Here is a 22,827-nt window from a genome sequence, read left to right on the forward strand (position 1 = left end):
TCCTGGACTCCTCACTATCTCTCACCCCCCCTGTCCAAGCTGGTGCCAAGGCCTGTAGGTATCACCTCTGCAGCACCTCTTGCCCGTTGCACCGTTGCAACATCTCTTGGTGATTTCACCTCCGCAGCACCTCTTGCCCGTTGCACCGTTGCAACATCTCTTGGTGATTTCACCTCCGCAGCACCTCTTGCCCGTTGCACCGTTGCAACATCTCTTGGTGATTTCATCTCCGCAGCATCTCTTGTCCATTTCACCCTTACACCTCTGTGGCATGTTTTGTCCATTTCACCTTTGCAAGATCTCTCATCAATTTTGCCTCTCCAAAAATTTTTGTTATACCTCTTTCTCTCTTCTGATACTTGCCCCCACCCTGGTACAGGCCCCCATCCCTTCACACCTGGACTATTGCAGTAGCTGCTGAAGGTGTCTGCCTGCCTAAGTCTCTCCCTGCTCCAATCCAAGCTTCCATTCGGCCACCACTACAAAATACAACGTGCACTTTCCTAAAGCCAAAGTGAAGCAATGCTACCCCGCTACTCGGTAAGCTCCAGTGCCTTTTGGTTATCTTCTCTGTGCAACATTTAAGGACCCCTCCTGTCTTCCCAGTCTCCTTCCGCCTTCCATCTCTCCACATACTCTGTGGCCTCCTGGCCACTCCTCACACATCCTGCTCTGTGTCCTATCTTGGCGCCTCTGCACAGACTTGTCCCTATGGCCACAGGGCTCTTAGTTCAAACGCCACCTGCCGCAGGAGGCCCCTCCAGTCCTTGGGCAGGCTGGCAATGTCTTCTTCTCTAACGGTACCTCGTGTCTGCTTGGGATACACTTGTGTGTCACTAGTGCACTCATTTATTTACACGTCTCTCCCATTAGTGCAATCATCATAGCTGGCATTACTTAGAGCTTTAAGGTTTGAAAAACACTTTGCATATGAGCCTCACAACCATCTTGGTAGGTGCTACTATGATCCTCATTTTACAGTTGAAGGAACTGAGGTAGAGGTGAAGGGACTTGCCCAGGGTCATGCAGCTAGTCAGTCCTGGAGGTCACATTTGAACTCAGGTCTTCCTGACTCCAGGCTCAGTGTTTTTGTCTTTCTCTATATCCCCAGCTCTTAGCACAGTGACCGGTACACAGTAGGTGCCTAATAAATGCTTGCTGACTAACTGTTCCTCCCCCTAATTTTTCTGTTCCTTTTAATGAACTCCCTTGAAAATCTGTCCTCCCAGTCACTGGGGCTAGAACCCTCCCCCATTCCCATGCCGGCCTGGTCCAGGCCTGAATTTTCCCCTCAACCCAACTCAGTTGCCCCTTTCTCCCTGCTGGAAGGGATCCCTGGCCCCCCCCCCCAATCTGTGACAGCATTCCACCAGCCCAGATGCCTCTGCCCCTGGTCTGTGTCCATGGCTTCCTCCGGGTGGGGCAGGGGGCCCGACTGAGGTGGGCCCCTTTTAGAGTCCCAGAGTGTCTGGATGCTGGGAGGGCCCTCAGCAGCTAGCCACGGCCTCCATCCAAGCAGGGCCCAACAGGAAGGCCCAGCTTGGGGGCCCCAGGGCTGCCTGGTCACACACAGGGAGTGAGTCTCTGCTCTGCCCTGCCCTAGCTGCGTCACTGTGATCCAGCCACTGTGCCTCTGGGGCCTCAGTTCTCTCATCTGTAAAATGAGGAGATTAGACCACGTGGTTTCTTAGGGCCCTTCTAGTAGTTCTAAGGCTGAAGATCTTGTGACTCTGAAAAGAAAAATAAACCGACCGACTGACCTTTCAAAGGTTCCAAAGGAAATGTTCCATTTCAGACTTGCAAAACCTCTAGTGTTCCATGAAGAAACAGAACCTCCTGCAGTGTGAGGGCATGGGATCCTAGAGCTAGAGTGGAAAGGGACCTCTGAGGTCATCACGTGTGACTCCCTCACTTTACAGATGGGGAAACTGAGGCCCAGGGTGGAGGGGACCGATGAAAGCCCCCAAATCAGTAAGTGGCACAGCAGGATTTGAACTCAAGTCCAAGTTCAGAGCCCTTTCAACTGTTACCACACTGTCTCCCTAAAAAGCAAACTTTTAAGTTTTTAAAAATTATTTGAAGGTTTTATTGACGACTTTTTGTTTTAACACTTGTCATTTTCTGATATTCACTCTATCCCCTGGGGAATTCCCCCTTTTAACAAAGGAAAAACATTTCAGCAAAGCAAGGGCACATGCCCCATTCCACACCCCCGGGGCCCCACCTCTCTCCTGGGAGAAGGCAGGAAAGCTTGAATCTGACTGCTGGACATTCTTAGGTCTCCAAGGCCAAAACCATCCTCTTGATGACCAGCTCACGACACGACACGTTCCCCACTCTCTGTCTACCCAATGACCAGCTTCCAGCAGGCCCTCCTCCCCTCTCCTGCCCTGCAGTCCTCACTCCAATCCGCCCTCCCCAGGCTGCTTTTCCTGAAACGTCGGCCTGACCTGGCCTCTCCCCACCCAGTCGGTCCCAGGGGCTCCCACTGACTAGGGGGTCAAACATAAATGTGGCCTGGCCCCATCCTACCTTTCTAATCTTCCCTCACCTCACTCTCCGGCCACACACAGCCACCCAGTCACAGAGGCTTTCAACTCCCACCCCCCACCCCCCATTTCTCATCTCTCTGCCTTTGCCTGGAACACTCTCAAGACCCTTCATCTCTCTGGGATTCAACATCCTCATCTACAAAATGGGTGGTTGGACGAGATGAACTCACAGGATAAAAGCCTCGCTGGAGGCCCGAGGCAGGACACAGGCCCTCAGACATACGCCATCAGAGGACATTCAGTCAAGCAGCTCAAATGAGGGTTCACGAGAAAATGGCTCACACACTCCCAGAGGGACCTGACACACAAGTTTTTATTAGACACTGACCTTGGGTTGTGATTGAACCTTGAGGACCTCCCTGGAGAGATCAGGGGCCCTGTCTAGGGCTCAAATGAGGGATCAGGAAATAGGGGGAGAGTGGTGGGCCCAGCAGGCCACCCTGCCCCACCTGTGACCCTAGCCCTGCCCCCATCCTGGTCTTTGCAGGGGAATAAACTGTCACCATTTACTGCTCCCCCTCTGGACATAGGTAGGCATATGCCAGAATCTTTTTATGCAAACATATTTAATATGCCTTTGCTGGAAGCCCAGCAAACTGACCTTCCGTCAGTCAGTCAATAAGCATTTCTGTGTGCCAGGCAGCTAGGTGGCACAGTGGATAGTATGCCAGGTCTGAAGTCAGGAAGATTCATTTTCCTGAACTCAAATTCAGCTTGGTGACCCTAGGCAAGTCACTCCACCCATTTTGCCTTGGTTTCCTCATCTGCAAAATGAGCTGGAGAAAGAAATGGTAAACCACTCCAGTATCTCTGCCAAGAAAACCCCAACTGGGGTCATGGAGAGTTAGACACAACTGAACACCACCAAAAAATACAACGTGCTAAGCACTGTGTTAAGCACTGTGGATGCAGTGAAAGGCAAGAAGACAAGGGGGAAACACAGAGGCTAAGATTGATGAGTAGTTAAAAAAAAGATCTTCTACATTTTCTCAGTGCAGACCCACGGTGCCAGAGCAGAGGCCCAACGTTCAGGAGAATTACTGTGAGCTGCTGGGGAGATGGGGAACCCGGACAAGAGCCTGACAGCCAGCAGCTTTGTGAAGCCCTGCCTGAATCCCTACAGGGTCCATGGCTGCCCCATGTAGGAGCCCCCTCGGCAGCCACGACTCAGTCATGGTCTTCGCTGGCTGCCCCAGGCCAGTCGGGTACTGAGGTTCTCCCAATGCAGTTGGGCCAAGCCGGGGGCTGGTACCTGAGGCCCATCTGGCTTGGTCGGACCTCCCGAGAGCTCAGGGTCCGATGTAAGCACAGCCCTTCTCCCCCATCGGGTACGACATGGCAACAGCTTTGGAAACCTCAGGCTGAGCACCACTTTAGAAAGCCTGCAATCACATCTCATCCTGGTACTACTGATAGGATTTTGTTAATTAAACCCTGAAGCCCTCTAATTCAGGCTACAACTAGTTAACTCTCCAGGCTGGATCCCGCTAACCCAACAGGCTGACTTTTTTCAATCAGCAGTGTAATTGGCACATCTGTAGACAGGAAATCCTCCACACCGCTAAGTTTCCCAGTCTATTATCTGGAACACCTGGTGTGGGTGTGTTGATACAGGGAAAAACAATGAATCACAGCCCGACTACACTTCAATTAACCAGCTTTAACTGTTAATGTGCTTAATCCATAAGGGCGGAGTGTGAACAAAAGGACCTCAATTCTCTTAAAATCTGTTTTGGGCAGCAGCGGAGAAACCACTGCCCAGAGCCAAGCTTGGAGGTGGGAGGCCGAGGTGCGCCAGACATAAGGGGGACCGCCCGCAGCCAACGGGGATTCACTGGTCTGGGGAGGGAGGATCAGCTGTGAACGGGGGCATCGCAGCCACTGCTTTTTAAATCTACGTATGGGTTAGGGCAGCCTAGACGTGAGGGCCTGTAGGAAGATAACTAATACACATGGCACGCCTGGCGAACCTTAGGGGTGGTGGGAGCTATCAGGAGAAGACAGGTGGCCTGGCCCTTTGGGGAATTTCCCAGTTTGAACCTTGGGTATCTCTGCTGAGGGGAAAGGGGCCCTTTCCCTTGTAGCCTTGCATGAGCAAACACCAGTGAGAGGCCCCGCTTTTCAGGGAGCCACAGCATCATCTCCCCAGGTGGCACCTTCGTCAAGAGTGGGCAGCCCCCAAGGCTCCCTCCCATCTCCTCTCTTGGCATCCTGGATGCACCGTTCAGCACATGGCATCTCCCTGCCTGGATGGGGGCAGCCCCTTGGGGGTCTCTTCTGCCTTGGCACCCTAGCACCTGGTACACAGGAAATCCTCCCCTGGCACTTACTGACAGATGGCTTCTCTAAGGCAAACAGTTCATTCCCACCCGTCAGCCAATGGCAGAGCCCATGAAGCTCTGGCCTCCCAAGGAGGTCTGAAGAAGTCATTTCTGTTTAAAACAGGAAAAGGCCCCTGACTATTTATGAACCAATGACAAATGAACGAGTGTGAGGGCTCAGGCACTAGGGATGGTTCGCCCCTCCTGTGGTAGCCTGGCAGCCTCACCACGTGGGTGCTGGGCTCTTAACTGGCCCTCTGGCCCCTCAGAAGGCTCCAATTGGACGCCTCTCCCACCAAGGAGGAGCTAGTCCAGAATAAGGTGAGCCCTGGGCACTGCAGAGCTCTTCCTTTCCTGGGACTCCCATCCTACCTGTGGTATCAACATTCACGGTGGGACACTCCCCTAATCTATGTCTTTTAGTGTAAATGTGAGGGTGAATTTTACAAGAGAATCTTAGACACTGGGAGGTGTGGACGGTTCTTCCGAGAAAGGCAATGACCAGGCTCATCCCTCTTGCCAAGCTGCTTTCACCTGCTGTTCCGACTACATGGAGCAAGGCAGTAAAAATGGAGGAAGTCTCGAGGAATGTTCCGGTCTCTGCCTTCTTCTGTGGCCTTGTCCGTTCACTCCCAGGAGAGGTCCTGAGAGCCTCCTCCAGAGGGCCTGCCCACCGTCTGCACCAGCAGGCTCCGGGGGGAAGGCTCATTTCTCGTAGAACAAACCGTGAGGAGCCTCACACACTTCCAAGACGGCTTGCCCGTCAGCAAGATAGAGAGGGAGCTCATTTCTGACAAGAAGTCTGACGGAACAAAGAGGGCGGCCGACAAGGTTTCTTCAAGAGCCCAACCTGGATTTATCTGGCGAAAATCTCAGCTCTGCTCCTCATGACCTGCTTGCCCGCCCTGGGGCAGATCACTCCCCAGTGGGCCGGATACCATGACCACATCCAATGAGGCGGCTGCAGACAGAGCGCTGGGCCTGGGGTCACAGAGGTCTGAGTTCAGATCCTGCCTCACGTTTACTAGCTGTGTGTCCTGTCACCTCCACATGCCTCAGTTTCCTCACCTGTAAAATGGGAATGAAACCAGCATCTATCTCCTATGGCTGTTGTCGGAATCAAAGGACATGCTATTCATGAAGTGCTTAGCACAGCGTTTGGTACACAGCAGGGGCTTAAAATGCTTGTTCCCTCCCTCCCTCCTCCCCTTCTGTGGCCCCTTCCAGTCTGAATCTGAGCCTAGGAGTGATGAAAAGAAACCCTAGATATTTAGAATGAAGTGGAGGGTTTGCACGTGAACTTTTCACATGGGACAATCTTTATCATCACACCAGCAGATCTAGCCAGAACAGCGAGGAGCCTGGCTACAGCATTCTGGCTAGGGATTCCACGGATGTTGGGGCCCTCCCCCTCCGCTCCAACTGCTCGCCAAGCTTGCTGCCCAGAGGCTGTGACCCATCCAGGGCCCCTGAGCCAACAGGCGTCAGAGGCGGGCCTGCCCGGGAGGCTGGCTCCCTCTCCCCTGTGTCTGCGGCCTGGTTCTCAGGAGCTCCCAAAGGCCTTCTGGCCCACATGCCCTGCGAGGCAGGAAGGGCCAATGTTACTTCCGTTTTACAGAGGGGGGAAACGGGCTCGGAGAAGGGAGTCACTTGTGCGTGGTCACCCAGTGAATGCGCGGAGCACTTGAAGCCTGGGCCTGGCTCTCCCCTCTCCACCACACCCCTTCTGCTACCCGGTGCTCCCATTCAGTCACGGCCTACGGGCTTCTCCGGACGACTGGCTCTGTTCATCCCGACCCAGCCCCCAGCATGTGACTCCAAAGCACTCACTATCTGAACCCTGAAGTCCCTCCTGAGAACCATTAAGGAGCCCCAATTCTGGCCGGATCACAAAGCTGGGCTGGGGCCACCTCCCCTCTCCAGCCCACCCTGGCCCAGCTCCCCTGGAGCCGGAGGTCCGGTTCGGTGCTCCGCCCGTTGTCTCTCCCAGGCCATTAACCCAGAGTCTGATCCAGACAGAAACGAGCGCCTCCCTGAGCAGTACTGGTGGATACCAAGGACACATACGCTCCGGGATGTGCGCAAACCAGGTCAGTGGTTGTGCTATGACTCCATGAGGCCCCAAGGTTGGCTTGAGCTCCCTTGAGTCCCAGGGCCCTTCTTTTCCTTCCTTAAAGTGGTCTTTCCACACTTTCCCTTCTTAAATAGCCGGCAGGAGCATTTCGAGCCCTGCCCAACTCCTAAGACCCTGCAGGTTTCAGGGCAAATGCTGCTGAGATGAGCCTTTGGGCCTCTGTCTCTTCCTCCATCAGCAGAGGGGCTGGGGGAGATGGTGTCTGAGGGCCACCGTCCCAGGACGCAGAAAGCATCCATCAGCTCTCCTTCCCTAGTCTGACAGGCCTTTCCCATAACGCTGATACCCTGATTACATAATCAGTGTTGATTTTGGGTAAAGACGGTGGTCTTTAATAGCCAGAAAATGGGACACGATGGAAACAGTAAATCCTGAAGGCGCTGGGCTCACAACCTAACTTCTGTTAGTCTTCCATTTCATGGGACGTCACTGCTAGGTAAGCGCCCGTGTCCGAGGAGCTTGGTCACCGGCTGGACTCAGGCTTGGTGATTAAGATCGGACTCCGAGGGCAAGGGGGAGCAGAGCTGGCCTGGTTTGGAGTCAAAGAACTTGACGAGCCTCAGTTTCCCCATCAGTCAACTGAGGTGCCGGCTCCTTCCAGCTCACTCCAGCTCAGGGGCTCTTCACCTTCTGTGTGTCCTGGAGCCCCTGGACCATCTGCTCTGCTCAGGGGAAGGTTTCTGAATCATCGAAGGCCTTCAATCACGTCCTGGGCACGCTCGGTCCCCAGGGTAAGAACCACTGAGCAGCAGTCTGAGCTGGGGGTCCAGAGCAATTAGACAATGTGAGTCTTAAGTCCCAGCCCCAGCCTCAGTTTCCTCAAGATAACAGTGAATTGAGCAAAGCCTCCTTGAAGGTGTGGTAGGACCCCAGGCTGACTGCGGGCATTAGTCTGCACAGCCCAGGGTGCTGCGAAGGACCTCGGAGGCCCTGGGGACCAAACCCCTCATTTTAGAGGGGAGCAGACACTGGGACACCCACCCAGCATCTGAGGTAGGCCCTACCGACCTCCTGGCTGGACGTGGAGCCAGCGAGATTATTATCTACACAAAGGCCACATCTCGGAGCGTTTGGTGAGAGATGGCACCCCTCTAATCAGGCCGGGGCGGGGGGCGACCCCAAGGCATCCAGGGGACAGACGCTGCCAATGGCAGAAGTCTGGGCAGGAAGAAGTCCCTTCCCACCGGGCAAAGCCTGCCCTCAATGCCCCAGCACAGCTGAGAGGCGGCCTCTGTGCGAAGGCTGCGAAGGCCCCTCTGCCTCTCTGGGATCTCCACTTTGGCTTGTGACAGCTTGTTTGTACATTGGGTTGTCTGATTCCTCCCCGTTAGACTGGCAGCTCCCCCAAGGCAGGAGCTGTCTTCTGCCTTCTTCTGTATCCCCAGAGCCCTAAGTGCGCACAGTGCCTGGCACGCAGTAGGTGCTTACTGAACACTGATGGAGACCTGAGGCAGGGCTAATCTGCAATCATCAGACTAATGCTGCAACCGCAGGCCTCAGTCTCCCTCCCTGGCCCAGATGATTCTGCAGACCCTTCCGAGCTCTGATACGCTTTGATCTCCGGCTTCTTCCAGCTCTAATTTTCCAGGATTCTTTAAGATTCACTTTAGAAAGAAGGACCTGGGGACACTCGGCAGAGAGGAAAGACGCTCTGGGGAGAGGGACGTGATTCCTGTCTTCAAACATCTGAGGAGCCATCTCACCTAGAGCAGGAATTAGCCTTGGTCTGCTGAGTGCTGGAAGGCGGAAGCGAAAGGGATGCAGACTGGTATAAAAAAGGAAGAACCTTCCGACAATCAGAGTTACCCAAGGGCAGTCAGTGACTGCCCCACCAGGTAGTGAGCTCCCCATTACCAGAGGTCTTCAAGCAGAAGACGTGTTGGGCAATTAGAAGAAGATTCAGGCAGCGATGAGCCTCAGTGGTCTCGAATTCTATGAGACTCTACTTTTCTTTTCTTTTTTAAATAATATTTTATTTTTTCTCCAATTACATATTAAAAGGATTTTAAATGTTTTTTAAGTTCTGAGCTTCTAACTTTATCCACTTCCCCGACCCAAGACGGTAAGAAATCTGATATGTTACACATGTGCACTCACGTAAACCGTTTCTGGAGTGATCATTTCATACAAGAAAACTCAAACCACGAAAAGAAAGAAAGAAGGTGAGAAACAGCAGTCTTGAAAAGACTACTTTTCTAAAGGCCTGGCTTGGTAACACACCCGGGGAGACGACGGGGAGCTCCCTACAAAGGCTCCATGGTAGGAAGGGCCCCGGTTACCCCTGACCCGCCCGGGAAGGTCCCCCTGGGCCACACCAGAGATGGAAAACGAGACACGGAAAGGGACACGCTGTCTCCTTGCGTCTCTAGACGACTCACCTACAGCCCACATGACTGTGTCAAAGACGCCCGTCTCTTCTCTGCCCACCTCGTGGTTGTGCCAGGTGACCTGCAGGCGCTGGTCCTCGAATTTTTCCAATTTTCTCATCGTGCAATACTTCAAAAACTTGGTGCCATGCGATTCCATGTAGTCGGTCACTAGCAGGGCCATTTGCTGCAAAGTAAAAACCACAAACGTCGACAGGGGAAGATGCCCATCCAGCAGCGTGCACGTGCCACCTCGCAGAGTGGGGCCTGCACCATGGCAGGAAGTGAGGGAAGTGCGCAGGCTCTGAGGGCCAACTGTACACGAACAGGAAAGCTGACAAAACAGTCTTGTCTTGTTCCCTATTGGGTGCTGAGGCCGCCACAGGCTCTGTGTGCCCCAAGAGGGTCCTGCCAGCTGGCGGTTACGGGGCCTGAGCCTCCTGGGCTCCCAACAGTCGAGAGGGGCCTGACTTGGCTGGGCGCTGGGGGAGCGCCCGGGAATACCTCCCTGGGGACAGAAATCCAGGTGAACGGCAGAACGGGCCAGAGGGAGGCATGGAGCGCCAGCCACCATGGGGCCCTAGCTAAGGTGAGGGTGGGCACTGACGCAAACTCCCCACCTTCACTCCCCCGGGCCACCGCGTGTGAGCCCTGTGGGTCTTATCTTGGCGTTTGGACTCCTGGTCTTTATGTAGTTTCCTCCCCTGAGCCTGCTGGCTTCCTGAGGGCTCTGAGGGAGGTGAGGGAGAAAGGACCCGGAGAGCCAGAGAGCCTGGGATCGCAGCAGGCTCTGCCAGTTACTAGCCAGAGGACCTCAGACAATTCCCTTCCCTGCCCTGAGCCTCAGTTTCTCTATCTGTAAACAAGCGGGCTGGGCCTCCAGGAAGTTACGGCCTCTCCCTTGTGGCTCTAGCCTTTGGGTGTGCTGGCTCTGTTGGTGATGGGTGGGTACTGTCATCAACTTTGACGTGCCTTGGCTGAGGGCTCTGGCCTGGGCTCTCTTTTGAAGCCAACCCAAGAGTCATGAGTCCTCCGGAAAGCCTGAGACAGCAGCAGGAATGGTAGGAATCTGTCCTCTGACTTCTCGTACGCACGTGCGCACACACACACGTGTGCAGATACACATGCAAGCCTGGCTGTCCACAAAGGGAAGTGGCAGCCGGCCCCGACCTAGTGACTCCAGCGGGAAGGATGGAGGACATGCTCCTTCCTTGGGCTCAGGACACTGCGCAGGCCAAGAGGAGAGGGCCTCACCATCCAGCACAGGAACCTGGCCTCGGGGGTTCCTGTCCCACAACTTTTCCCTCTGGGTTTGAGAAAACAAGCCAATGTCTCCACTCAGCCTCATGTAAAACCTGGGACTATGAGAATTCACTCCTTACAGAATTCAGGAAACCTACCAGCCATAAGCAGCAACCATCAGCTTACCCAAGAAAGTGACAAAACCCCCCTCCAACACCCCTGCCCCACTCAATGACAAAACGACCGCACGAGAATGGAGATGGAAGGCTTGGGGGAGCCAAGGACGATCTCCAGCTTCTTAAATAAGTCCTGAGAACCTGGGGTGGCCGAGGTTAAAAACTTGTCCTTCACAGGCCCCGCAGGCATTCCATCAAACAGCACATCTTGGAGAGGCCAACGGCCCGACAAAGGTAATGGTGCTTTGGGATGCTTAAGTGGACAGAATGTGAGGCGTGGAGTCGGGAAGACCTGAGTTCAAATCCTGCCTCAGAGACTTACTAGCTGGGTGACCCTGGACAAGTCACTTCCATTCTGCCTGCCTCGGTTTCCTCACTTGTGATATGAGACAAATGGTATGGAGCTCCTCGGATTGCTGTGAGGATCTCCTGAGCTAACGCATAAAGGGCTTTGCCAATCAAGGTACTGCAGAAGTGTGTGCTGTTATGATGAAGACTTAGCGGGCTTCCATCATGAAAGCCTCTGCCCTCATCTGCCCACTGCTTGGACTGCTCTAAGATTCCCTCAAAAAAAGGGATCGATCACAGCCATAAATGATCACCTTGCTCCGAGTGGAGCAGTGGAGAGAGCCTTGGAGTGGGAGTCAGAAGGACTTGGGTTCACATCCTGACTCTTGTGTGACCACTTGCCCTCTCTGGCCTCTGCTGACCTCCGAGGCCTTTCCAGCTCGAAATCACAGACCCAGAGACCATGACGAGCTAGAAAAGGCCTCAGAGATCACTTGGGAGGAGACAGCAAGGTTCTGGGGGGCTTCAGAGCACCCCAGGGAGGGGTGCTGCTCTCCCTCGAGCTCTCAGGTGGAGGTGGGCGGCTGCTGGGAGGGGAAAAGGGGTCAACCCTCGGGCAAGGCTGAAACCCCCATTCTCCTGTGGGTATGTGGGTGTGGAACAGGGAAAAGGGCAGGCTATCGAGAGGGCTCCAGTGCTGGTCTGACGCTCGACGCCTGTGTGGCCCTGGACAAGCCGCCTCTTCTCGCTGGCCTCAGTTTCCTCATCAGTAACAAGAAGGGGCTGAGCCAGATGTCAGCCCCTTCCAGCTCTAGACCCTCATTTCCGCATGCCTGCCGGTAGCTTTCTACCATGGCCTCCTTCACGAACACCCTTGGTGATGGACGCTTCCTCTTGGCTTGGAAGGGGACCCTGGGCTCTGATGGCTCTGTTCAGACAACACTACCTCTGATCAGACTGACTCCAAGTACGGGCCCAGGGATGAAAGACCGACAGAAGGCTGGTCCGAGGGTCCCGTCCCTTCCAGGGCTGCAGGACGATGAAAGTTCAACTACAGACCCTCCACTGAGGCCCTGAGGGGCCGGGACATATGCTGGGGGTGGTCGGGGATAGGGGAGGAGAGGGATCCCCGTGCAGAGACCTGGGGATTTAAAGAGCCACAGAATCCATGGCCCTGCAGGGCACGTGGATGAACTATGGGGCTCACAGGGCCAAGAGGACAGTCGAGGCAAAGGGGATGGAATTGGACAGGATGCTTCACTGAGTGGGGGGATGGGGGAACGGTCACTGACTCGGTAACAACGTCCCACAAGACTCATCTCTCGGGGCCTCTGAGGACCCTTCCAGCTGTGATGCTCACAAAGCGGAAGGGGCTCTCCCTCACTGGACGTCTTCAGGCACAAGCCAGAGACCCCGGGGGGACCTCGCTGGGGAAGCCGTCACGAGGGATACCGTTTATGCTGTGAGACTCCCCTATTTCTGTGCTTCTCCAACACTGATGGTGAGGCGTCATCACCATCATGCTCAAAAGGCAACACTGAGAAATGAGAGATGTGGCCTGGCGGTTAGCGCCGGGCTCAGGGTCCTGGCTCCGGGAGCCTGCACGGATGACATCATCTCTCAGAGTCTCGTAGGAGAGAAGATGCCCTTCCCCAGGAAGCCCGTGCCAATGGAATCCCCATTTCTGTCCCTATACTCTGCCCACAGGGAATAAGAGACAAAGATGCCAGCCGCTGACCCTCGCCCACGGCCGGACGGCCTTCCGCCTGCACCGCGGGCGCCGCAACTGGTCCTTGACTGTTCCCCCTTCAGACTGGGAGCCCGTTGAGGGCAAGGCCCATCTTCTGCCCTTCTCTGGATCCCCAGGGCTTTGCACAGGGCCTGGCACCACAGGAAGTGCCTCGGAAAGGCAGCTTTACTGATGGACGGACAGATTTTTAATAGAAAAATTTCTTTTGAAGAGTTTTGGGTTTTTTAAAAAGTAGATTCTTTACCCAGGCTAATTAGCCCAAGCTTCCTGTTGTCAGACCACCTGGCAGGTGTTTTTGCTGGAGATGCCAGGAATACTTTGCTACAGAAGCACATCCACAGTGAAGCCGCGGCCTGTCAGGGCCTCCACGTTCTTCTGATGGGTCCGGTCAGAGATGCCCTGCTCTCGAAAAGCATGCTTCCTGCTCCCAGATGGGCTCTCTGCACCAAGCCAACCACACAGACTAAGGATGGGCGTTCTTGGCTCGTCAGCCCACGATGGGGGGCTGGCATTGCTGTAAAGCATATTTCAGGACGAGCCCTCTCTGAAATCGGATCTAGGGCTCCTCCCAGCCCAACTCCCAACCTGGTTTTCTTGTCCTCCCAGGTTCAGCAGCCACCCTGAAGGCAGACCCATAGGTCCTGGGGTCTGGGGGGTGGAAGGCCCCCAAGTACCACGTCCCCTCAAATGTTGCCCGGCTCAGGGTACAGGGCTCAGGCAGGAGCCTGGGGCCTGGCTTTTTGGCCCTGGCAGGCAGGAGCACGGGGGCTTTGGGTTGGGAAGACAGCACTGAGGCAGTGCCCAGTCACTCAGAGAGAATTCTGCATAAATGAAATACGCAGAAAAGGAAGCTACTCCAGAGAATGACTTCTGCTCTCCTGACATCACCCCTCCTTCTGTGACCACGAGTCACTGAGTAAGGCAACAAGCAGTTTTTAGCATCTACTCTGTGCCAAGCACCTGGATCCCTGATGTACATAAAGAGAGGCAAAAACACAGCTCCTTGCCCCCAAATACTCTCCCTTATATTCTAATGAGGGAGAAAGTCACATTCCATGAACCTCCAAAGGACACTGGCTTAACTGCCCTGAAGCACTGGTTAAAACTCACTGCAATCCTGCTCACTGCAAGCCTGGGGAGGATTTCAAGTGTCCTTAAAAGTCTCCTAAAGCTGTGAACTGGTCCACTCATCCTGGAGAGCAATTTGGAACTCTGCCCAAAGGGCCATCCAACCATGCGTACCTTTGGCCCAACAGTACTACTGCCAGGTCTGTACCCCAAAGAGATCAAAGAAAGGAAAAGGAGCTCTGTGTACAAAAATATCTACAGCAGCTCTTTTTGGAGTGCCAAGGACTGGAAATTGAGGAGATGCCTATGAACTGTGGAGTGGCTGAATGAGTTGTGCGTGGTACGTGACCGTAATAGAATATTGTTGTGCTATAAAAAATGTTAAGGGGATGGTTTCAGAAAGACCTAGGAAGACTTACATGAACTTTTGCAAAGTGAAGTGAGCAGAACCAGGAGACCACTGTACACAGTGTCGAGGATCAACTGTGAAAGATCTGGCTGCTCTGACCAAGACAATGGTGCAGGACAATTCCACAGGACCTTTGATTGGAAACATGCTACCCCCCTCTGGAGGGAGAGATGCTGGGCTCGGGGTGCAAAATGGCCTCGGAATCAGGAGGACTTGAGTTCAAATCTGGCCTCAGATGGCATGATACTCACTGTCTGTGTAACCCTGGGCAAGTCATTTAACCCCAACTGCCTTGCTAAGAAAAAAAAAACAAAAAACAAAAAAGGACCATCTGTTTTTCCCTTTCTGTATTTTTCTCGCTTTTCTTTGGCCACATGGCTAATGTGAAAATAGGTTTTGCATGATTTCACATGTTTACTGGGCATCATATTTCTTGCCCTCTCAATGGGTGGGACAGGGGTTGGGCGAGTGAGAGATACGGAATGGAAAATAGAAATGTAAAAGAAAAGCCAAGTATCCTGAGATCTGCTGGCATTGTGGGGATATCCATTCCTCCCCCACTCCTTGTTTGTCTGTTTTACGTTTTTTTAAATCTCTCTTGCAAGGTATGGCACACAGCAGGTGCTTCACAAATGCTATAGCCCATGGCTTCCCCCACTTCGTTTGCCCGGCCCTGTTAGCTACGGGCCTTGATCTCTCCTCTTGATGGCCATACGCCTTTGGAACATCATCTACCTCAGCTGCCTCCCCCTTCACTCCGTCTCTCTTCCTGGCTTCTGACCTTATCATTTCCCCGAAACTGCTCTCTCCAAAGTGACCGATGATTGTTTTAGCTGCCAAATCCAGCGGCCTCTCTGCAGCCTTGGGCACTGTCCATCATGCCTCTTCCTGGATCTTCTCTCCTCTCTGAGAGTTCGAGACACTGTCTCCTCCGGTTCTCCTCCTCTCTCCCTGACCTTGGCTCCTTCTCTGTCTCCTCCTCCAGGTCATGCCCTCTCTTTGTAGGTATCCCTCAGGGCTCTGTCCTGAGCCCCCTTTTCTTCTCCCTCTGTGCTACTTTGCTGGGTGATCTCATCAGCTGCCCCGGGTTTAATTCCCATCTCTCTGCTGACGATTCAGAGCTCTCTCTCAAATCTAGTTGGATTTGGACCACTACAGTCACACGTCACAAATAACCTTGTGGACGTGTCAACTTCAATGTCCCAGAGGCCTCTCCAGCTCAACATGGCTGAAACAGAACTCCTCATCCTTCCTTCCACCCCCGACCCGCCTGTCTTCCCTTCTTCCCTCACTGAGAGAAGACGCCACTAATCTGGCCTCCCGGATTCACAACCTTGACACACTCACACTCATCCCACATACATCATTTTCTCAGGTGCATCCTCTCATCTCCTCTCTTGCAGGCCCCACCCATCACCCCACCCCTGGACTATCATTAGGGCCCTCTGGGAACTAGGGTCTCCCTGCCTCGGGCCTCTCCCCGCTCCAGGCCACCCTTTACTGGCTGTTACACTGATCTTGCTACAAAGCAGGTCTGACCACATCATTTCCCGTTACCTCTGGGACCATCTAAAGCCCCTCATGACCCGAGCCCTCCTACCTGCCTGGGAGGTAGGAAGCCTGCTCCCCGTGTGTGCCTGTCCCAGGCTGTCCTTTCTCCCTCTCCCTCCTCCTCTCTGCCTCCTACAAATGGCCTGTCCTAGCCCCCATCAGAGCCTGCCCTCTGATTTCCTCCCCCATTAGACTGGAAGCACCGGGAGGGCAGGGCAGCTTTCGCCTTTCTTGGGACCCTGGTGCAGAGCACAGGGCGCGGCGCCTCACTGGCACGTAATCAATGCCGATGGACTGGATGGCTGCCCTTCTGGCCTGTCTGCGGCTGGCTGTGGTGCCCTCTCCTCAGCACCCATTTTCTAGGCCCCAGTCAGCCCCTCATGGGCAGCTGGGAGCCAGAGGACCTGGCGGTATACTCAGCTCTGCCAGTCACCACCTCCCCATCATAAGCCTCGGTTTCCCCTGTGTGGTCAGGGTGCTCTGGTCCTGGCATTCCCTACTACATGGGCCGGCTATGGGGACAGACCTGGGCTGTAAAAACCCGTGTGCCTCTACACCGTGCCAGGCCACAGATAGGTCACACTCCCCCGACCCGGCTGGTGGAGAAGCCGAGGCTGCCTTCAAATTGCACTCATTTTTCCAGGGTTTGCCTCTTTCCTTCTTTTCAAAGTGAAATCAGCCTAAGGGGGCACGGCCCATGTCCACAATAACACCACGCGCTCACACGGACACTCACCTACACAGGGTCACACAGTCAAGATCTCAGGCCAGGAGGGACCCTGGCAGCCAAAGAGTCTGATCCCCTCACTTTACAGGGGAGGAAACTGAGGCCCAGAGATGAGGACTTACTAAAGGACACGCAGGTGGGAGTGTCTGAGGCAGGATTTGAACTCAGTGCTTCCTGCCTCCACCCACTGGATGACATGCATGACATTGTTTCTCTAATTACAACCTCATCAGTCACGGAGCCAACCCTGCCTGAGACAGGAACCCCTAAGCACGACTCTGCCAGCACTGGTCAAAACCCCACGTTTCCTCAGACACGGTTTGGTGGCATCCCCAGGGACAGCCACGGCTGCCCGTGCCCCCACATGCCACGCCTCTCCTGGGTCTCAAGGGGATGGCCACGGCTGCCTGCGCCCCCACATGCCACACCTCTCCTGGGTCTCAAGGGGATGGCCACGGCTGCCTGCGCCCCCACATGCCACACCTCTCCTGGGTTCCACAGGGACAGCCATAGCTGCCCGCACCCCCTATGCCACACCTCTCCTGGGTCACATGGGGATGGCCACAGCTGCCCGCACACCCCATGCCACACCTCTCCTGGGTTCCACAGGGACAGCCATAGCTGCCCGCACCCCCTACGCCACGCCTCTCCTGGGTCTCAAGGGGATGGCCACGGCTGCCTGTGCCCCCCATGCCACGCCTCTCCTGGGTCACATGGGGATGGCCACAGCTGCCCACACCCCCACGCCACGCCTCTCCTGGGTCTCAAGGGGATAGCCACGGCTGCCTGCGCCCCCACATGCCACACCTCTCCTGGGTTCCACAGGGACAGCCATAGCTGCCCGCACCCCCTACGCCACACCTCTCCTGGGTCTCAAGGGGATGGCCACAGCTGCCCGCACCCCCCATGCCATGCCTCTCCTGGGTCTCAAGGGGATGGCCACAGCTGCCCGCACCCCCTACGCCACGCCTCTCCTGGGTCTCAAGGGGATGGCCACAGCTGCCCACACCCCCCACGCCATGCCTCTCCTGGGTCTCAAGGGGATGGCCACGGCTGCCCGCATCCCCCATGCCACACTTCTCCTGGGTTGCACAGGGATGGCCACGGCTGCCCGCACCCCCCACGCCATGCCTCTCCTGGGTCGCACTGGTGATCTGGATCCCATGGTAAGGGGGCCTCCCATTTAATTGGGGGTCAAGTTTCCAGAAGTGGGCAGCAGATGAGAAGCCGGGGGAAGGATCCCGAGCTCTCCCAGGTGCCCGCTGCCCACCAGGAAGCCCAGCAGTGCCGGGCAACAGTGAATCACAAGCACACCAACATCTACCTGGTCAAAGCCCCGCAGTGGGATACTTCTCATCATGACTGTGGTGTCCAGGCCAAAGCCCGTGAGGAATCCCGCGCACTCCAAGGACACATCTGGGAAGGAAGCGACTCAAGGAAAGAACCGTGGCATCCAGAGATCGGGGAGGGAAACGATAACAACAGCTGGTGGTGACGCAGCGCTGAGGTCTGCACAGCACAGTGGACACGATCATCTTTGAGCCTCACAAGTACAGCCCTGGGACGCAGGGGCTACTGTTACTCCCGTTTTACAGATGAGGTAACTGAGGTGGAGAGGGGTAAAGAGACCTGCCAGGGTCAGAGAGTAAGTTGCGCATCTGAGGCGGGATTTGAACTCAGACCTTTCTGGCTCCAGGCTCAGCACTGTGCATCACCTCCCTGCCAGCCCAAAGTGCCATCCCATAGAGTCACAGCCTGTCAGGCCTAGAAGCCCCTTAGTAACCCTCTGACAAGCAGCCAGCCGGGCTCCATGGGATGCCTGCTGGGGTGGGGCCTTCTGTTCTGCTCTGGGACAGCACCTTTGGTCCTTTCCAACAGCCCACTCCCTTTCTGCAATCCGTGGGCCCCACTCTGCGGGCTGCCCCTTGTCCTGAAAGGAGGCTGGTCATCAGAGGCCAGGGGCTGCTTCTATGGGCCTGTGGCAAAGGCCCTTCCCTGGAGCTCTCCAGGGGAATGAGCGCTCTGCTGGGCTCTGAGGCATCTGGTAACGCTCACTGTAACGCAAGGCCTTCCTTCCATTTCACCTAAATCCTTTCTGCTGAAATGTAAGCCCAAGCTCTTTGTGGATGCCCTTCAAGGAGACGGAGTCCAGCTGTCAGGGCCTCTGAGGAGACACAGCTCCTCATCTATTTAAGGCATCATTAACTAAGCCCCCTCCCCAGCTCTCCCCCTGCTCAAGGGGGAGTGCTCAAGGCACTCACGCTTCCCTCCCGGCTTCTAACTGACCCACGCCAGTGTTTGGGGGCTCCTCCTGGCCTGTGTGGCAGATCTGAACTCAGGGCAACTGGGTGAGAGCCCCAGAGCTGCCTCTCGCTGCCTGGGTGACCCCAGGCAAGGCCTTCCTCCTCCGTGGGCATCTGTAAACCAGGAGGCATGGCCGCGATGACCTGCCAGGACCCTTCCAGCCCTAAATCTCTGCTTCCGGGGCTGGGCACAGACCCTCAAGAAGAGCCAGGGGGAGGGGATTGTCTCTAATTCTGACTTCTGTGGGAGGATCAGAGGGTCACGCTCCAGGCCCTCCCAACATGTAGCAGACAGCCCAAGACACACTCATTCTTTTCCCTGACACGCCCAAACTGCTGGGTGCCTGAACACAGGGCTGGGGGCATGGAACCCCCTCCCCAGGTCAGTGAGACTATATCCCCTGCGATGGGAAACACAAGCATGAAGGACCATCTGGAAGAGAGAGAGCAAGGTTTCTACCCAGACCACACATACACTTGCCATGGGCGTGCACATATACACAACACACACACACATACAGCCTCTCCCCCACACGGAGCACACACACACACCCTGCCACGCACACATATACACACAACACATGCATGCATACTAGGCATACACACAATACACAGCACACAATGCACATCCACACACACGCACACGTGCTCACATCCCCACGTACACACACATATACAACACACACACATATACAGCCTCCCCCCCCTTACAGAGCACACACACACCCTGCCACGCACACATACACACACAATACATGCATGTATACTAGGTATACACACAATACACAGAGCACACATCCCCATGTATGCACACACAGCACACACACGCCTGTACACACATACACACCGGCAGCAAAAATGGCAATTATCATCATAAACCGTCCCCACGTCTGCTAAAGGATACAGCTGGCTCCGACCACCAACCTGTAAAGAAAATGAACAAAAACAGACGACTTAAATGTTGTCCTCCATACTTCCACCTCGCCAAAGCCCGTCCAGCATTCTCCCGCAGGTGGTGACTCTCGGGATGGAAAGAGAGAGGAGCGTGCAGCTCGGGCTTTGCTGTGGCCTCTCTGTCAGGGATGGTCCCCAGCCCTGGGGCTCGCCCTCCCTCAGGGCCTAGTCTGGCGGGCGTAGGAAGAACGCCTCATGGGCCGCTGCTTGGCTGGTGGCCAAGCTTCTGGTAAGGAGTCTGTCCACACACGGCCTGGCTGGGCTTCAGACAGAAGCCAGCCCCATGCCGGAAGGTCTCCTGGCCCAGCGGGCCCAATCTTTGAGAAACAACGTCCCCTCCACCACGGAGGGAGGATCAGGAGAGGCCTTTGCTTGATCCACAGAAATCTGTCTGTGGACCCTGAAAACAAGATGATGCCTCCGGGCGTCTGAAGAGACCCCAGCCAGGCCTGTGCTGTGGCCTCACTGCTGGACCCAGGGCTCCTCGAGGGCAGGAAGTGGGCATCTCCCCACCAAGTACCCTGTGGGCCTTTAATCAAGGTTTGGGGATGGATAAGCAGTGTCATGAGTAACATCAGCATTTGGTTCCCTCACATGTCAAGGAAAACTCACTTAGGGAAAGTAAGAAAGATCAATTGGGCCGTGGGGTCATTTCCAGCTTCACTGCCAGGGTTCTGGGGGAAGGCAGGATGGCATGCCTTTAAAGTGAGAAGGACCACGGATGGAGGCTGGAAGGGACCTCAGCGGCCTCTGTTATGGGTGGGGACCTACTGCCCAGAGAGGGGAAGGGGCTTCCATAGGACACACAGCAGGGACCACAGACAGAGGGCCGGAAGGGGCCTCAGCGGCCTCAGGGGAAGGGGCTTCCCCAGGACACATGGCGGGGACCACCGATGGAGGGCCAGAAGGGGCCTCAGCAGCTGTCCAGTCCAGCGTTCTCATTTTATGGCGAGGGGTCTGAGGCCCAGGGCAGTCAATGGACTTGCCCAAGCTGTACGTGTGTGGAAGTGATAGAGCCAGGACCTGAACCCAGGGCCTCACACTCCAAATCCAAGGCTCTTTCCACTGAGGCACACTAGTGGGGGGGGGAGGGAAGCCTTGCCCCATTATTACAATTGTTATCAGGACCCACAAGACATCTCCATTTCCCATATGGGCCACAGATGGAAGGAGAAAATGGCCCCAATAAAGCCTCTGCTTGGGCTCAAATATTTTGTTATTTTGGAAGGCCTGAAGCAAAAACCAAGTGGGTGGAAAAGAGTTCGCTTTCTGGGAGGCAGCGGGGGAGGAAAGCCATTTTAATTCAAAGACACAAGTGCCAAGAAACTAAGACAACCAACATGGTAAACCCAGGCCCACTAAATAACTTTAAATATTTGTTTTAATCGTCTAAATCCCCTGCTGTTCTCGAGCGGCAAACCTGCGCTGCCACTGGGCAAACGTCGATGGCTCCACAGCAAGGCACATTCAAAGACGGTGGCAGATGTGGGTGGGCCAGCGCCGGGGCTCCCTGGCCCTTTGAACAGGAGGAGGTGATGTCAGAACGGATAAGGGGATGGCAGCGCTAATCCTCACAGCTACTAACAATGTAATTCCCCTTCAAAAAGGGCTCTATCCCTTGGAATCACTCTGGAGGCACCAGCGGGAAGTGACGGGTGTTCAGCCCCTTCGCCAGAGTGGAGCCCGGACAGAGATGTGGGGCGAAGGCCCTGGCCCCGCCTGCCGCTGTCCAGCAACTGGACTGCTGGCTGGGCTTTGGACGACAGGAAGGGGGACGAGGGATGCCCCAGGCCTGAGGAGGCGGGGCAGACGGCGTGCACAAAATAACTGCACAGGATCTCACCTCTTTGAAAACCACGACCCTTTGGTAAGGTCAGCCTGGCCTCCTCTTGGAAACCAACTCCACTAAAGGCACCAGTATGCTGAGGAACCCGGCACTGATCAACAACGTGTCAATCCAGTCAGCTTTTATTAAGCACTCACTATGTGCTGGCACCACATGGAGGCAGAAGACAGACTAGCCCTCGCCCTTAGGGAGCTTATGTTCTAAGGGGAGGGGAGGCAGGAGAAGCCCAGGCATGGCTGGGCCTTTGTCTGGGCTCCCAGTACACATTATAGGACAGGACCGTAGCGCCCTCTCAGAAAAAAGCTTCCCACAAGCACAGACGACTTTTCATTTTGTCTCTGCATCCCTTCTCTGGCATACTGCTGGGGCTTAATACGTGTGTTGGGGTCGGCCCTGGCAGATTGGCACACACCAAGACCAACGAGGAACCTACTAGGCGGGGGAAGGCTGGCTAGACTGCCCTGGAGAAACAGGGAAGGCCTAGGAGGGTGCCACGCTGCTCACTCCCGCACAAACCCCTCATCAGAGGCCCCTCTCTTCCCCACGGTGCCAGAGGGACTCCTGGGACTGCCCAGGGAACTTGGGGGCATGCACTGAGAAGGCCGCAGAGGATGGATGTGAAAGCGGAGGCCGGCCCCGAGGGGCCCTGTCAGCAGAGGTGGCCGAGGATGGCGACGGGCCACAGAGAGGACGGCTCCCTGGGGAGGAGAGAAGGCTGCCGGGAAGAGCGGAGCCCGGCTGTGAGGGGTGGAAGACGGAGCAACGCGCGAGTGTTTCCGCCTCATTTCCCTTCTGTGCTCTCTGCCAAGGAGAACAGTTTGAATTGGACAGAACAAAAAGGTGACTGGGCAGCAGCAAAGGATGCGATCAAGCAGCTCCCTCTATCTCGTGGACAAGATGGAAACACAATTCAATGCAGAGCCGGGTGAGCGGCCACATCCGAAGGTACACTGCAGAACGCCTGCAGCGGAGCGTCCCAGGAAGCAGCAACACATGTAATGCTGCCCTGAGTGAGGAGTGAGAGCTAATACAGCGGATGGCAGAGGCAGGATCCCAAAGGATCTCGACGGGCTAGGATCTGAGGCGATGAAGTCTGCGAAGGGCCAATGTCTGAAGCCCTGCTCCTGGGTTCAAACAAAT

At 55.4% G+C, this 22,827-nt stretch overlaps 1 protein-coding gene across 5 annotated transcripts in view; it reads right to left on the bottom strand.

The window, feature by feature from the left end:
- Positions 1-22,827, bottom strand: part of TXNRD2 (thioredoxin reductase 2) — a 93,549-nt gene that overhangs the window by 39,037 nt on the left and 31,685 nt on the right. For all 5 annotated transcript variants that reach the window (XM_020996426.2, XM_078154467.1, XM_020996428.2 and 2 more), the window contains exons 9-11: positions 19,792-19,811; positions 17,909-18,000; positions 9,386-9,560 (exon numbers count right to left, since the gene is read on the bottom strand). In XM_020996426.2, coding sequence (XP_020852085.1) covers positions 9,386-9,560; positions 17,909-18,000; positions 19,792-19,811 — 287 coding nt within the window. The remainder of the gene's footprint in view (positions 1-9,385; positions 9,561-17,908; positions 18,001-19,791; positions 19,812-22,827) is intronic.

The sequence above is a fragment of the Phascolarctos cinereus genome, unplaced genomic scaffold (assembly GCF_003287225.1).
Source record: "Phascolarctos cinereus isolate Bilbo 61053 unplaced genomic scaffold, phaCin_HiC Scaffold_4;HRSCAF=312, whole genome shotgun sequence".
Taxonomy (NCBI): Eukaryota; Metazoa; Chordata; class Mammalia; order Diprotodontia; family Phascolarctidae; genus Phascolarctos; species Phascolarctos cinereus.